This window comes from Pseudorca crassidens, chromosome 18 (assembly GCF_039906515.1).
Source record: "Pseudorca crassidens isolate mPseCra1 chromosome 18, mPseCra1.hap1, whole genome shotgun sequence".
NCBI lineage: Eukaryota > Metazoa > Chordata > Mammalia > Artiodactyla > Delphinidae > Pseudorca > Pseudorca crassidens.
Genome location: NC_090313.1, coordinates 61,383,995 through 61,399,882, shown reverse-complemented (window position 1 = coordinate 61,399,882; position 15,888 = coordinate 61,383,995). Strand labels below are relative to the sequence as shown.

Below are 15,888 nucleotides of genomic sequence, written 5' to 3'. Positions count from 1 at the left end.
CAAAGACCCAACACAGCCAAAAAAAAAAAAAATCCTCAACAAAATACGAGGAAACCAAATTTACAAATATATAAAAAGAATTACAGACTATGACCAAGTGGGATTTTTAGGATAAGACCCACTTTATCCTAAAAATGCAATGTTGTTTAAAATCTTAAAATAATATAATACATTATATCAATAAGGAGAAAAAAACATATGATTATCTCAATAGATGCAGAAAAATCATTTGACAAAATCCAAAATCATTTGACAAAACACTCAATACGACAGGAATAAAAGGGAACGTCCTCAACCTGACAAAGGCATCGACAAAAAGCCCACATCATAAATAATGGTAAAAGACTGAATGTTCTTCCCCCTAAGATAAGGAAAAAGACAACAATGTATTGAAGGTTCTAGCCAGGGCAATTAGGGAAGAAAAAGAAATAAAAGGCATCCAGATTATAAAGGAAGAAGTAAAACTATCTCTATTTGCAGACAATATGATCTTGTATTCAGAAAATTCTAAGGAATACACTAAAAAACTATTTGAATTAAAATATGAATTCAGCAAGTTTGCAGCATACAAAATCAACATGCAAAAGTCAACTGTATTTCTATACACCAGCAATGAATAAACCAAAAACCAAAAACAAATTCCATTTATAACAGAATCAGTAAGAATAAAATACTTAGGAATAATATTTTAATTGCAAGACTTGTACTCTAAAAACTAAAAATACTGTTGAAAAATTAAAGAATATCTCAATAAATGGAAAGACATTTCATGCTCATGCATCTGAAGATAATATTGTTAAGATGGCAATACTCCCCAAATTAATCTAGAGATTCAGTATAACCTCTACTGAAATCTCAACTGTCTTTCTGAAAGAAACTGACAAATTGATCCTAAAACTCATATGAAAAGAGAATTCTGGGAAGACGGCAGAGTAGGAAGCACTAGAAATCTGTCTCCCCACCCAGACAACAGTTGCACTGGCAGAATCTGTCGGATATAACTATTCTGGAACTCTGGAGTCTATTAAAGGCTTACAACTTCCAGGGGAAGGCAAAGAAGGTGAATGATAGTTAATTTCTGTCAATTTCAGCTCTGAACACAGTAACAGGTACCCATAGCCAACTGTCACCCACATGGCAGGCAACTATGCACATGTTCCTGGAACAGCCTGCACAGAATCTGCAGGAGCCAGGGTGTGCAGAAAGGACCCAGTCCTCCAAATTTCACAGATCTGTGCTCTGATCACTTATCACTGCTCATCACAGAAAAGCAGGCAAAGAGGTGGGGGCTACTGTTGTTGCACCTCTCCCATTGTTGTAAGCACCTCTCCCTCTAGTTGAAGTGACTGCCAGGAGATTTAAAAAGTTGGCACCTTCCCCCTACTCTTCATTTTTTTCTCTTTTTCCTCTTTTGGGAGTCAGACATTGGACTAAGACATTCAAAAGTAACCAAATAAATGGAGGAAATTAGAAAGTCACACTGCACACCCAAGAAAGGCACAGAATCAGAAAAGGCCTGAGAAGACCTTAAGTTTATACTTCAGGCTGATCCCTGGCACAGACATAGCCTACAACAATCAAAACCAAACCAAACAAAAATGAAAACAAACAAACAAACAGCAAACTCTAGGGAAGTGGGGAGAATGTGATATCAGACTTACCACATTATTAGATTCAAATGTCCAGTTTTCAACAAAAAAATGACAATGCATACAAAGAACAAGAAAGTATGGCTCATTTAAAGGAAAAAAAAGTTGGCCAAAAGAAAGTATCCTTGAAAAAGATTTCATGGCAGATTTACTAGATGAAAATTTTAAAACAAGTGTCTTAAAGATGCTCAAAGAACTAAAGGAAGATATGTCAAGAAAATGATGTACAAACAAAATGGAAATATCAATAGATAGAACCTAAAAAAGAAGTCTCTAGAAATTCTGGAGCTGAAAAGTATAATAACCAAAATGAAAAATTCACTACAGAGATTCAGAGATAGATTTGAGAAAGCAGAAGCAAGAAACAACAAACTTGAAGACAGGACAATGTACTGAGTCTAAGAAACAGAAAGAAAAAATCTGAAGAAAAGCGAATAGAGACTAAGGGACCTGTAAGACACCATTAAGTGGAACAACATATGCATTATGGGAGTTCCAGAAGAAGAGAGAGAAAAAAGAAACGGAAAATATTTTTTAAAATAATGGCCAAAATTTCCAAAATGTGATGAAAGACATGAATATAAGCATCCAAGAAGCTTAAACTCCAAGTAGGATGAACTCAAAGGGACCCATTCCAAGACATATTATAAGCAAGCTGTCAGTCCCAAGGACAAAGGGAGAATTTTTTTTTTTTTTTTGGTATGCGGGCCTCTCACTGTTGTGGCCTCTCTCGTTGCAGAGCACAGGCTCCGGATGCGCAGGCTCAGTGGCCATGGCTCACGGGCCCAGCCACTCCGCGGCATGTGGGATCTTCCCGGACCAGGGCACAAACCCGTGTCCCCTGCATCAGCAGGCGGACTGTCAACCACTGCACCACCAGGGAAGCCCACAAAGGGAGAATTTTTAAAGCAGCAAGAAAGAAGAAAGCCATCATGTATAAAGGATCTTCAATAAGATTATCTGCAGATTTCTCATCAGAAACTCTGAAGGCCAGAAGGCAGTATTCAGAAGGAGCTGATGTATTCAATGTGCTAAAAGAAAAAAACTGTCAGCCAGGATTGCAAAAGGCAGCAAAACTGTCCTTCAAAAGTGAGGAAAAAATTAAGACATTCTTAGATAAACAAAAGTTGAGGAAGATAATTATCATTACCACTATACATATCCTATGAGCAATGCTAAAAGGAGTCCTGCAGGTTGAAATTAAAGGACTAAAGTCAGTAACTCAAAGCCATATGAAGAAATAAAAATCTCAGTAAAAGTATATACATGGGCAGGACTTCCTGGGTGGTGCAGTGGTTAAGGATCTGCTTGCCAATGCAGGGGACACAGGTTCAATCCCTGGTCCAGAAAGATCCCACATGCCTCAGAGCAACTATACCCGTGAGCCACAAATACTCTGCGCTCTACAAATACCTGCGCTCTAGAGCCTGCAAGCCACAACTACTGAAGCGTGCGCGCCTAGAGCCCATGCTCAGCAACAAGAGAAGCCACTGCAATGAGAAGCCTGCGCACTGCAATGAAAAGTAGCCCCCACTCGCCACAACTAGAGAAAGCCTGTGCACAGCAACAAAGACCCACCGCAGCCAAAGATAAATAAAATAAATAAATTTTTAAAATAGGCAATTGCAGGGCTTCCCTGGTGGCGCAGTGGTTGAGAGTCCGCCTGCCAATGCAGGGGACACGGGTTTGTGCCCCGGTCCAGGAAGATCCCACATGCCGCGGAGCGGCTGGGCCCGTGAGCCATGGCCGCTGAGCCTGCGCGTCCGGAGCCTGTGCTCCGCAATGGGAGAGGCCACAACAGTGAGAGGCCCGTGTACCGCAAAAAAAAAAAAAAAAGGACAATTGCAAAAGATATTATTATTGTAATAATAATGTGTAACTTCACTTTTTGTTTTCTATATAATTTAAGAGACTGATGCATTAAAAATTATTAGTTTATGTTTTTGGACTCTCAATATAAAAAGACATAATTTTGTGACATCAACAACTGAAAGGAGTATGGACAGGACGGTTGAAGAAGCATAATTTTCTATGTTATTGAAGTTAAGCTTGAATAAATTCAAATTAGAGTGTTAAAACTTTAGGATGTTAAATGTAATCTCCATGGTAACTACAAAGAAAACAATGAAAGAATATACACAAAAGGAAATAAGAAAGGAATTTAAACATTTCAATAAAAAAGCCAGCTAAACACAAAAGAATTAGTGAAAACAGAAAATCAACAGAAAATCCAAGGAAACCAAAATCTGTTACTTTGAAAAGATCAATAAAATCAATAAGCCTATAGTCAGATTAACTACAAAAAGAGAGTGAAAGAGAAGACACAAACTACTCATAACAGAAATGTATGTGACTGTTTTTCTCTAGCTGCCTTTTCTCTCTTTAACTTTTGCCATTTTAATTATGATACGTCTTGGGTTCATATTGTTTGGGACTCTGGGTGTTTCCTGCACCTGGATATCTGTTTCATTGTCTAAGTTTGGGAAGTTTTCAGCCATAATTCCAACAATTACATTTTCTATCCTTTCTCTCTCTCTTCTCCTTCTGGGACCCCTATATTGTGAATTTTAGTGCACCTGATATTGTTCCAAAGGTTCCTTATTCTTCTCATTTTTTAAAATCTGTTTTTCTTTTTGCTGTTCTGACTGGGTGATTTCCGTTATTCTTTCAGATCCCTTACACATTCTCCTGTATCACCTAACCTGCTGTTAATTCTCTCTAGTGTGTTTTTCATTTCAGTTGTTGTGTTCTTCAGTTTTTTTTTTTTTTTTTTTTGCGGTACACGGGCCTCTCACTGTTCTGGCCTCTCCCCTTGCGGAGCACAGGCTCCGGACGCGCAGGCTCAGTGGCCATGGCTCACGGGCCCAGCCACTCCGCGGCATGTGGGATCTTCCTGGACCGGGGCACGAACCTGTGTCCCCTGCATCGGCAGGTGGACTCTGTGCCACCAGGAAAGCCCCCTGACTGGTTTTTTTGTGTGTGTAGTTCCTTGTTAAAATTCTCACTGTGTTCATCTATTCTTTTCCCCAGTTCTGTTAGCATACTTATTACTATCGCTTTGAATTCTTTATCAGGTATTTACCTCTGTTTCATTAGAGTCTGTTTTTTCCCCCCAGGGTTTTTTCCTTGCTCTTTCATTTGAAACATACTCCTCTGTCTTCTCATTTTGTTTAACTTTCTCTGTCGCCATGAAATTAGGTGAAGCAGTTACCTCTCCCAGTCTTGAAGGCAGGTCCTCATGTGGGAATGTCTCTATGCAGTCTGCATGTGTCCAGTTGCTTTGGTAGGAGTGCTGCTGGATCTGAAGTGAGCACAGTCTGGATCTTCCCTCAGGGTGTGCTGGCAGCCAACACTTTGGTAGGAGGTAGGGCTGAAGTTGGAGTGGCTAGTCAGAGCTGGGGCTTCTCTGCTCAATGGCTGTCACCGCCCTGTGAGAGGTGGGGTGGGGCTCAAGGGGCTGGAACAGGAGTCCTGAGGGAACTGGGTTTCGGCTAGGTGGGTGGCAGTCCCTGCCTTGGTTTGGGGCTCATCCAGGGCTCGAGGGCATGGGGCTGTACTTCTGTGCTGATTTCACTCTCCCCACCCTCTGGTGCACATGCCTTGGTTAGAGGCTGGGTCAGGGCTTGAGGGGCTGGTGCCATGCCACTGACCTGGTTTTGCTCCCTTCTAGGTGTGAGCAGGGGCACACAATCCTGCGATGGCGGGCTCCACCCTAGAGCTACTTTCGCTCCCTCTTGAGTGTGTGTAAGGAAGCCTCACTTGAGTGACAACATTCTCCGCCCGGGATCTGGTTTCACTCCCCGCCGAGTGTACACACTGACACACATGCTGGTAATGGCTGCCTCCACAGTCAGAGACAGGGGCTGGGTCCAAGCAGGCTTGGATCCCTCCACGTGTGCGCACTCTCATCAACAGCCTGCGCCTTAGTCGGGTGCAGCACCAGAGCAAGAGGCGCTGGAGCAGGAGCCCTGTGCAGGCTGGGGAGTACACTGGGGCGGTCCTGAGAAGCCGGCCAGAGCCCCAGGAAGTTTTCCATCTGCTGCCTCTGTGCTGTGACTGGGAGGAAGCAAGTCTGTGCATGCTCTTCAAAAGCGGTGTCTCGGTTTCTTAGATCTCTCCAGTAAGCCCCACTGATTTTCAAACCAGTTAAGGGGTTCATCTTCCCAGCAGTGGACCCTTGGGCTAGGATGCCTAATATGTGGCTCAAATCCCTCACTCCCTCAGGGATAATTCCCAAGCCTGTGACATCCCCTTCCTCTTGTGTCCCCCACAGCAGGTACAGGTCCCGACCAGATTGCTTCTCCTCCCTTCCTACCAGCCTTTGTGTGGTTCTTCCTTTACAGCCTTGGTTGTAGAAGAGTCATCTTGCTAGTCCCCGGGTCGATTTCACCAAACATCGCTCTGTATGTAGTTCTGGTTTTGATGTGTTCAAGTGAGTGAAGGTGAGCCCGTGTCCTTTAACTCCATCTTGATCTCTCTCTCCTCCCTCCGTACAGTTTTTCACAGCGGCTGCACCAATATACATTCTTACCAACAGTGTACTAGGGTTCCCTTTTCTCTACATTCTCACCAACACTTGTTATTTCTTGTCTTTTTGATAATAGCCATTCTAACAGATGTGAGTGATATTTTATTATGGCTTGATTTGCATTTTCCCAATGATTAGAGATGTTAAGCACCTTTTCATGTACCTGTAAGTCATCCATATGTCTTCTATGGAAATATGTCTATTCTGTTCCTCTGCCCAGTTTTTAACTGGACTGTTTGTTCTTTATGTATTTTGGATATTAACCCCTTATCAGATATATGATTTGCAAATATTTTCTCCCAATTGGTAGGTTGCCTTTTCATTTTGTTGACGCTTTCCTTTCCTGTACAGAAGCTTTTTATTTTGACGTAGTCCTACTTGTTTATTTTTGCTTTTGTTGCCTTTGCTTTTGGTGTCAAATTCAAAAAATCATCGCCAAGACTGATGTCAAGGAGCTTACCACCTGTTTTCTTCTAGGAGTTTACGGTTTCTTATGTTCAAGTCTTTAATCCACTTCAAGCTCGTTTTTGTCTATGGTGTGAGACAGTGAGTTTCATTTTGTGCACGTGGCTGTCCAGTTTTCCCGGCACCCTTTATTGAAGACACTGTCTTACCCCTGTTGTATATTCTTGGCTCCTTTTGTCACAAATTAATTGACCACATATGTGTGTGGGTTTATTTCTGGGCTCTCTATTCTTTTCCATTGATCTATGTGTCTGTTTGAATGCTAATCCCATTCCATTCTGATTAATGTAGCTTTGTAATATAGTTTGAAGTCAGGAAGTATGATAGCAATGATACTTAGATACAATACCAACCAAAGGCATGATTCAGAAAAGAATTTATAAACCAGACTTTATTAAAATCAAATATTTCTGCTCTGTGAAAGACACTGTCAAGATAATGAGAAGTCAAGCCACAGAATGGGAGAAAATATTGGCAAAAGATATATCTGAAAAGGACTGTTACCCAAAATACATAAACTCCTCCTAAAACTCCTCCTAAAACAATAAGAAAATAAACAGCAGATTTAAAAATTGGCACAAAGTGTAGTCACTGCTCCAAAGAAGATGTACAGATGGCAAGTAAGCATGTGAAAAGATGTTCAGCATCACATATCATTAGAGAATTGCAAATTAAAACAATGAGAGAGCACACCTATTAGAATGGTCAAAATTCAAAACACTGACAACACCAAATGCTGGGAAGAATGTGAAACAATAAGAACTTTCATTAATGATACAGCCACTCTGGATATAATCTGGACGTTTCTTACAAAAATAAACGTACTCTTACCATAGGATCTTACCACAGGATCCAGCAATCACACTCCTTAGTGTTTACTTAAAGAGTGGAAAACTGATGTCCACACAAAAACCTATACACGAATGTTCACAGCAGCTTTATTCATAATAGCTAAAACCTATGAACAGCACATCCATCTTTCAGTAAATGAATGATTAAACAAACTGTGGTCCAGCCATACCATGGAATACTACCAAAAAAAAAAAACAACGAACAAACTATTTGCAATGGGCTAAATTGTGCTCCCCCCACAAAATTCCTATGTTGCAGCCCTAACCCCAAGTACCTGAGAATGTAACTGTATTTGGAGACAGGGTCTCAAAGAGGTACGGTAAGTTGAAATGGGGACAGAAGTGTGGGCCTTACTGAATCTGACTAGCATCCTTACATGAACAGGAAATCTGACACACAAAAAGGCGCCAGGGATACGCGCACAGGAAAACCATTCCAGAACATAAGGAGAAGGCAGCCATCTGCAAGCCAAGGAGAGAGACCTCAGAAGAAACCAAAGCTGCCCAGCTCTTATCTTGGATTTCCAGCCTCCAAAACTGTGAGAAAATACATTTCTGCTGTCTAAGCCACCCAGTCTGTAGTATTTTGTTACAGCAGCCTTAGCAAACTAATATACTGACATATAACATCACTGTATCTCCAGGGAATTAAGCTGAATGAAAAAAGACAATCCCAAAGGTTAAATACTATATGACCTCACATCCAATTCATTCTTGATGTTACAAAATACAGTTAACCCTTGAAGAACATGGCTATGAACTCTGTGCATCCACTTACAGGCAGACTTTTTTCAGTAGTAAATACTATACTACTACGTGACCTAAGGTTGGCTGAACCTTCAGATGTGAAACTGCGGAAACAGAGGAACCTTGTATAGGAAGGAACTGCATATGCGGATTGTTGACTGTGTGGAGGGTTGGTGCCCCTAACCCGCACACTGTTCAAGGGTCAACAGTATGTCATAATATCATTGAGTAAAGATCTTATTAAATGTCTATGTACAGTCAAACTGGGCTATTGGTACTGTCAAGATAATACTTGAAAAGATGATTATAATCATTGGTCACCTTTACAGAATGTTACAAAACAAACTCATCAGCTTGAAAACTAGTCAATAAAAGCAAAGAATAAAGCACTTATCCTACCTTTCCTGAATAATCTGTACTTCAGAATAAGAATAATTGATGGAGGAAAGTTTCCATTTACAGAAGAATTACAGCTAATAATTGAAAACGGAATGATAAAGTTATCAGTTCACCATTTAGCAACCCCTGATGGATCTAGTCAATGGTCATCAATAATAGCTTACATCAAAAAAAGAAAAAAAAAGAGAGAGAGATAGCAAGACATTATGTGTCTACTAACAGTCATACACAACAACATCTCTGAAGTATTTCTTCTGGAAAATATCAAACCAGGATCTGATCAGGCCTCTAGATCCATTTCTAGGCAACACAGAGAATTAGCAAATATGTTAAACAATGAAGGAGGTACAATCTGTAAAATACACACAGTAAGAAATTCCACAGGATAAACAATCCAGTTTCTTCAACAAATAAATTGAAAAAAAAAAAAAGAAAGAAAAGAAAAGAAAGGAAAAGGGGGAGGGAAGGAAGACGTGAAACCAACAGATTAAAAGATTTAAGACACAAGTCAACCAATCATACTGTATGGACCTTATTTAAATCCTCATTAGAGCATACTGAAAAAAAAAAGAACTTATGAAACAATCAAGAAAATTTGAACGCTGGATACTCGATATTAAGGAATTTTCATTAATTTTGTCAGGTGTGATGAACTGTGGTCATTTTTTTAAGGGTTCTTATTTTTTTCCCCATACATACTGAAATATGTACAGATGAAACATCATATCTGGGATACTTTAAAATAATCTGGGGTCAGGGAGAAATAGAGTTTGGCTATGACTGATAACTGCTGAAGCTGGCTAAGAGGTATATGAGAAGTCATACTATTTTCTCTACCTACTTTTATAAATATCTGCAATTCTCCATAACAAAATGTTTTAAAAAATTAATCTGAGGACTGGAAACAGAAATAAAAGAAGCTGCAAATTTCCTACAACTGTAATACAAATATAACGTTCATGTACATGTTCTGAAGTGCACTTGGCTCAGCAACATCCACATACAATCAGGATACCAGCACCATCGCCAAACAAAAAGGGTACATATATTACTAAGGACTAGAAAACTACAGGTAAAGGGACCTTTCACTACACATAATTTTAAAATAGATATTCTGCTTTCTAAGGTTAGTAACAAACCCCTTCATATTTCTGCAGTATAGCTTAACTGGAATGCCTAGTATTACTCCAATTCCAAACTATTTTTTTCAATTATCTTTCTAAATATAATGACCTATAAAAATGCCTCTATCAAGGGCAATATATTTCAAAGCCCTTGAATACATACACACAAAAAACATATACAAACACACATACACACACACACATACACATGCAAAGCCCAAAGAAACTGACATTCAGACATCATTTCTGCTTTGCAGATGAGCAAACAGAGACTGGAGAATTAAACAATTTGCCTAAAATCATATAGCTACATTACAACTACAAAGTTTTTTGCTCTGAGGTCCAAGGTCTTTTCTATTCTACCACACTGTCATTCAAGACACAGAAAGAAAACCAAAATTCCAACAACTGATTCACCGTAAGTCACAGTATGAAAAGCATTCCTGGCCAATTTCTTGATGGAAAGTTCCTTATTTTATTCATATGCTATAAGTAGCACGAACACAATCTAATCTTACAACAGCAATCACCTATTACATACTTACTAAACATTTATACAAGGAGAAATTTCTAGACAAAATACCACAAACCTTTCCTTTAAAAGAATTAATGTACGCTTTCATGTATGCATAAACAACTTCTTTTACTCTGAAGAACTCAAAAATGTGGATTTTAGCAAAAATACTGCATCAGAATCACTATACATCCATTTAAAACTTCAACCATTTTAACTGATTCTTAAATTTTCCTAAAAAAATATTAATGTAAGATTTTCTGCAGTAATTCTTAAGTCAAATAATTCCTCTTGCATGACCTAATATAGGCACTCATTTACACTAATAAGTGCTTTATATGCATGAATTTATTTAATCCACAAAATAACTCCAAGTTCCAAAAATCATTGTTAGTTCCCTTTACAAATAAAAAACTGAGGCTTGGAGATTTTAGGTAACTTTTCGAGATCACAGAGCCAGTATATGGTAGATCTGAGACTTGAGTCAGTCCAGTCTGATGACAAATCCTTGCTCTTAACCCATCCTCTATTTCAATAAACATTATCTATTTTCAGTTGCCAAAAAGTGCCCTAAGTTACCACATTCCTCTTCTTGTTTCAAAGAAGACAGCCAATCGCAACTAGAATGGCTGCATAGGAAACAGGTTCATTTTGTCATTCATTCACTTCTCAGCACACACTGGCTCATATTCTCCCTTAGAAATTACTGTATAAATGAAGGTTAAATTATCAGGTCAACCCTCAAAAACTTAACTATCACTTAAAATAAGATTTCTATGCAAAAGTCTGGTGAATTATAACAGGACAACACAACATCATCCAGTCGTACCCAACAAAAAGGTACCCCAAATCCCAAAGGCAACATGAAATTCCTTTCTTGTCTTCCTCAGCACACAACCAGGAATGACTGCACATGTCCTAGTCCCCATCATGAGCTCCATCAGGAGATGAGTTTTAAAGTGTGCCAGTTCCCGTAGAAAGCAGGGACAAAGCCAGGAGGAGAAAAGGGTAGGATACAAAAGCAGTAACATTTATTCATATATATATATACACATATATATGTATATATATACACATATATATATTCATATATAAGAAATGTTACTTTTATATATATAAAATATACATATATTTTATATATATATATATATATAGTATATCTATATATTCAAGTCTGAAGCCCAAAACTATTAACTGCTACAGTTCAGTTAAAAAAAAAAAAAAAAGTTTTCTGTGAACCAGCCTGGAAATCTAACTACCATATTGTACTTGCAAAGAGATTTGGAACACAACCAGCTTAAAAGTTGGAAACTATCTATACTCACCAAACTCTCTACAATCAAATACCCCTTCTCAACTTTCTGAAAACTAAAAGCCTAGTATTTATGGAAGAGAGAGAAGTGAAGGACTCTTTAACGGCATGCACAGAAACAGCTCTGTACATGAAGTACCCAAATCAGTGGAAATATACATTAGGTCCTTTGGGATGATACCAATAGTATCATTCATCCAAGATACTTCAAGTATTCCTTTTTAGTATGGAGTTCTTGAATATGTCCAGATCTTTGGAACTGTGAGATTTGTTTTCTCCTTTTTTTTGTTACCAGGTGCTATGGACTGAATGCTTGTGTCCCCCCAAAATTCATATGCTGAAAACCTCATACCCAATGTAATGTTATTAGGGGATGAGGGCTTCAGGAGTGATTAGGTCAGGAGGGCAGAGCCCTCATGAATGGAATTGGTGCCCTTATAAAAGAAGCCAGTAAAAGCTCCCACCCACTCTGCCAAGTGAGGCCAGTGACAACGCACTATCTGTGAACAAGTAAGTGGGCCCTCACCAGACACAGAATCTGCCAGCACCATGATCTTGGTCTTCCCAGCCTCCAGAACTGTGAGAAATAAATTTCTATTGTTTATAAGCTACCCAGTTTATGGTATTTGTTATAATAGTCCAAATAGACTAAGACATCAGAGATTTTTTTAATGGTTTTAAATAGTTATTTTTATGGGATGTACATAAGCACATTTTGTTGCATTGATCTGATCAGTAAAAAAAGACATACATGTACTCTACTACAATACTGATGAGAAAGTCAACTCATGAAAAGTGTCTGGAGTGCAATTTAGCAATAATTACCAAGAGTTTTATACATGTTCATAGCTTTTGACTCAGTAATTCAACTTGTAAGAATGTATTCTAATAATCAGAGATTGGTTCATGAATTTATTTAACAAGTTATCACAGACTTACTTTCTGCCAGGCATCACTCTTACGAATAAGGATGTTTAATCACATTATTTTACAGCTCCAAAGTTGGAGGAAAAAATGTCATATAACAGTAAGAGTTAACAAATTAAAATACATATAATGAATAAAATATTACACTACCACTGGAAACTACATTATCAAATATCAAAAAATATTTAATAACATAAGAAAATGCTCATATGTTAAGAAAAAAATTTTTTAAACAAGATACAAACCTATATGTAACTACATGTACCTACATATAACTACATGTATGGGATCATACATGTAGTTATATACAGTATGCTTTAGATCTTATTAGTCAGGGTCCTTGGTTAAGTTACTTAACCTTGCTCTACTTCAGTGTCTTCATCTATAAAATGAAGGTTTTACATTGTACATGTAAAATAAAGATTTTATATTTCACATCTTAACGGATTGTCAAATGGGTTCTTTGAAAAGTGTTTATAATATTCCCCAGCACATATAAAGCATCAATAATTATTTGCTGGTGGTAAACACATACAGATGCAAAGAAAAAATGGAAGAAATATTTCAAAATATTACCAAATATCCTGAATTCTAAGGCAATCAGGAACTTTGAACACTATTATGAGATACTAAAAATTATTTTATAAGATATAAAAAATTATTTTATGAGGTATAAAATTATTTTATGAGGCATTTTTTGTTTTTTAAAAAGTCTTTATAGCAGACAGAAGTATTTATGAGTAAAATATGATACCTAAAATTTGCTTTAAAATACTTTGGTGGGGGACCTACATGGAGAGTTTTGGGTTCTTTTTAATTTTTAATGTTATCAGAAGTAAATTGCCCCTGGGTAATAGAATTGTTACTAGCTTTGCTTTATATTTTCCATTTTCTAAATTTTCTACAGTGATTAAAATTATTTTTAAAATTAGAAAAATGTTTTCAAAAAATTTTAAGACAATCCTTACCAAGACTCCATCCACAGATGAAATTTTCTCCCAAGTTAACCAAGCTCTTTCTCTGACATGATCTGGTATCCTTAATTTCTGACATAATGCAGTAAAATCAGGTTCTTCAGTTTCTTCAAACTCAAGCCTACCGAATGAAAATATACATGTAATAGGCACATACTTACAATCAAATTAATTAAATATTTGTTTCAATATTTTGCATATAATAGCACTATCCTGAAAGAAAGCATCACTAAATACTTTAGGATCTTGTTTATCTTTGAAAAAAATTACACTTAGAATTTAAACATATGTTTATCTTCTTCGGTCTTTCCAAAACAAGAATACCACACAGTGAGAAATGTCTGCTGGTCTGGTGAATCACATACTTTAGAGCAGCAAAATAGCCTTGTGAAGGAAAGTAAGTACAATAGCTAAAACTGTTTGGGAAAGCTGGGATGATACTAGCCAAGAGGAAAGCCTTAGATAATATTACGAAATCAATTCAATATCAGTAACTTTGCTAAAATACAATCAATGTTTCATTTAATCTACCTACTAGTATTTCTTACATGATGACCAAATTCAGCCTTTTCTTCTTGATCTTTCTTAACCAAGACAAGCAGTCAAAAAATTCTTCTTGCCTAATTCTTTTTCATTCACTTAACGTCTATTTGACATCTAATAATAATAATAGTAGTACGAGGCATAGCTTACAGTTTTTTAGTATTTGCTATGGCCCCATACAAAGTACCCTGGATGAAGGTAGACGGAACCCCACATCAGCCCTATTAGGTAAGTACTCTTATTATCCTTGTTTTACAGATAAGTACCAAATCAGAAAAGTTAAAAGTACTCACCTGAGATCACAGCCAGTAAATGGGAAACCCTGATATAAACCCAATAACCTAACTCTATAATCCATGCCCCTGACCACTATTCCAGACTGCCAACCCTACTTCAAAACATAATTACCTTTTGGTTATCTCAAAAATGAAGATGGTATGTTGTTCCTAGTGATGGTTTCCCTTACAACTGTATCACTTAAGCCAGAGATAATACAGTAGCAGGAAGACCTCAACTCTCAAAGTAGACATGGGCTCTGTCACTGGAAATGCAGTTGGACTGGGCCCTGAATCCATCCCAAGTAAGTTTCTCGGCTTCAGATTGCCAGGCAGTGGTTCTATCCTTGTTAAGTAGTTAACCTGTAGAGTTTGATAGCCCATGCTAAGGAAACATTTTATGGGTAAGGATAATCAAGAACAGACTGCATGGTTTTGACTTACAGGAGAATTTTTGATAGTTCCATCATTTAAAGGTATATAAAATACAGTTTTGCAAAATAAAAGAAACAAAGTCTCTTTTCCCAGGTGATGGCCAGAACTTCAATATTTCTGGTTACCCTACAATAATCAAGAATGCTTCCAAGCTCTGTGGATAACATGGGGTTCTTTACAGTAGACTTCACTGCACTTTACAAAGGGAAACTGGAAAGTACTGTATATATCAGTCTAATCAGAAACGAATGTCTTCTCCCAGAACATCCCTGGGCTTTTTTTTTTTTTAAACTAGCGAGAATGATTTTTAATTAATACATAAGACAGTCTAAATATATGCATTTCGAATAGCTTTTCACAAGCCATTTCCAAAGCCCATTCCAATCTTTAACAATTTGTCCCGAATTCTGTTAGTGTCTGGGGAGATAAGAGAAATAGGACTTGCTGATAGACTAGAACTGCAGGAGGGAGTACTGAGGGACAGAAAGGTGTCCCATTCCCTTGAAACTAATGTGTAGTCTCAAAGTAGGGCTAGTGCTGACAATAATAATGACAACTGTATTCGTTCAATCTTGGGTTCTAACCATAAAGCATCACAATCAAGAAAAATAAGCTGCTGCAATATATATCTCCTTGTCATATTCTGCTGCATTATCATGGACTTGCTTAAATTTAGAATCCACTTAGGAGAAAAAAAAATAATTCCATATGAGCACAAAAACACTAATTTTGTACTCAAACAAAACAAAAAAGGAGGACACCAGGATCCTCGCTGGCTCAAAGCCAAAACGCAAAATGGAAGAAATAATGAGGCACGCTGAAGCAGACTAACATGAAAGAAGAGTTTTATGCAACGAGAAAAAAGAAAAAGTTTAGAAACTTTCAAGCTCTTGGGCTAAATGTCTCACAATATTTTTGCCCATGCACCAGTTCCTCTAAAGAGTTATGTTCCACCGGTCACTACCGATGGCTGTGAATCCTCACGTACTGAAAACACTCTTCTAAGGGAACGCCATAAAGCACCTCAGCCGAGTTTCCTGGGGGCAACTGACACCCAGGACCCTGCGCTTCACGTCCGATGGCATCTCTGCAGCAGCGTCCAAGGCTTTTCTGGCTGGCCTCTCCCAGGACTGGGCTTCAGATGC

The 15,888-nt window shown here is 37.9% G+C and overlaps 1 protein-coding gene across 6 annotated transcripts in view; it reads right to left on the bottom strand.

The window, feature by feature from the left end:
* Positions 1–15,888, bottom strand: part of RB1 (RB transcriptional corepressor 1) — a 134,942-nt gene that overhangs the window by 118,238 nt on the left and 816 nt on the right. For all 6 annotated transcript variants that reach the window (XR_010937029.1, XM_067713655.1, XM_067713654.1 and 3 more), the window contains exon 2: positions 13,485–13,611. Coding sequence is in view for 5 of the 6 variants with exons in the window: in XM_067713655.1 (XP_067569756.1) it covers positions 13,485–13,611 (127 nt within the window). In the remaining variant the exon portion in view is untranslated. The remainder of the gene's footprint in view (positions 1–13,484; positions 13,612–15,888) is intronic.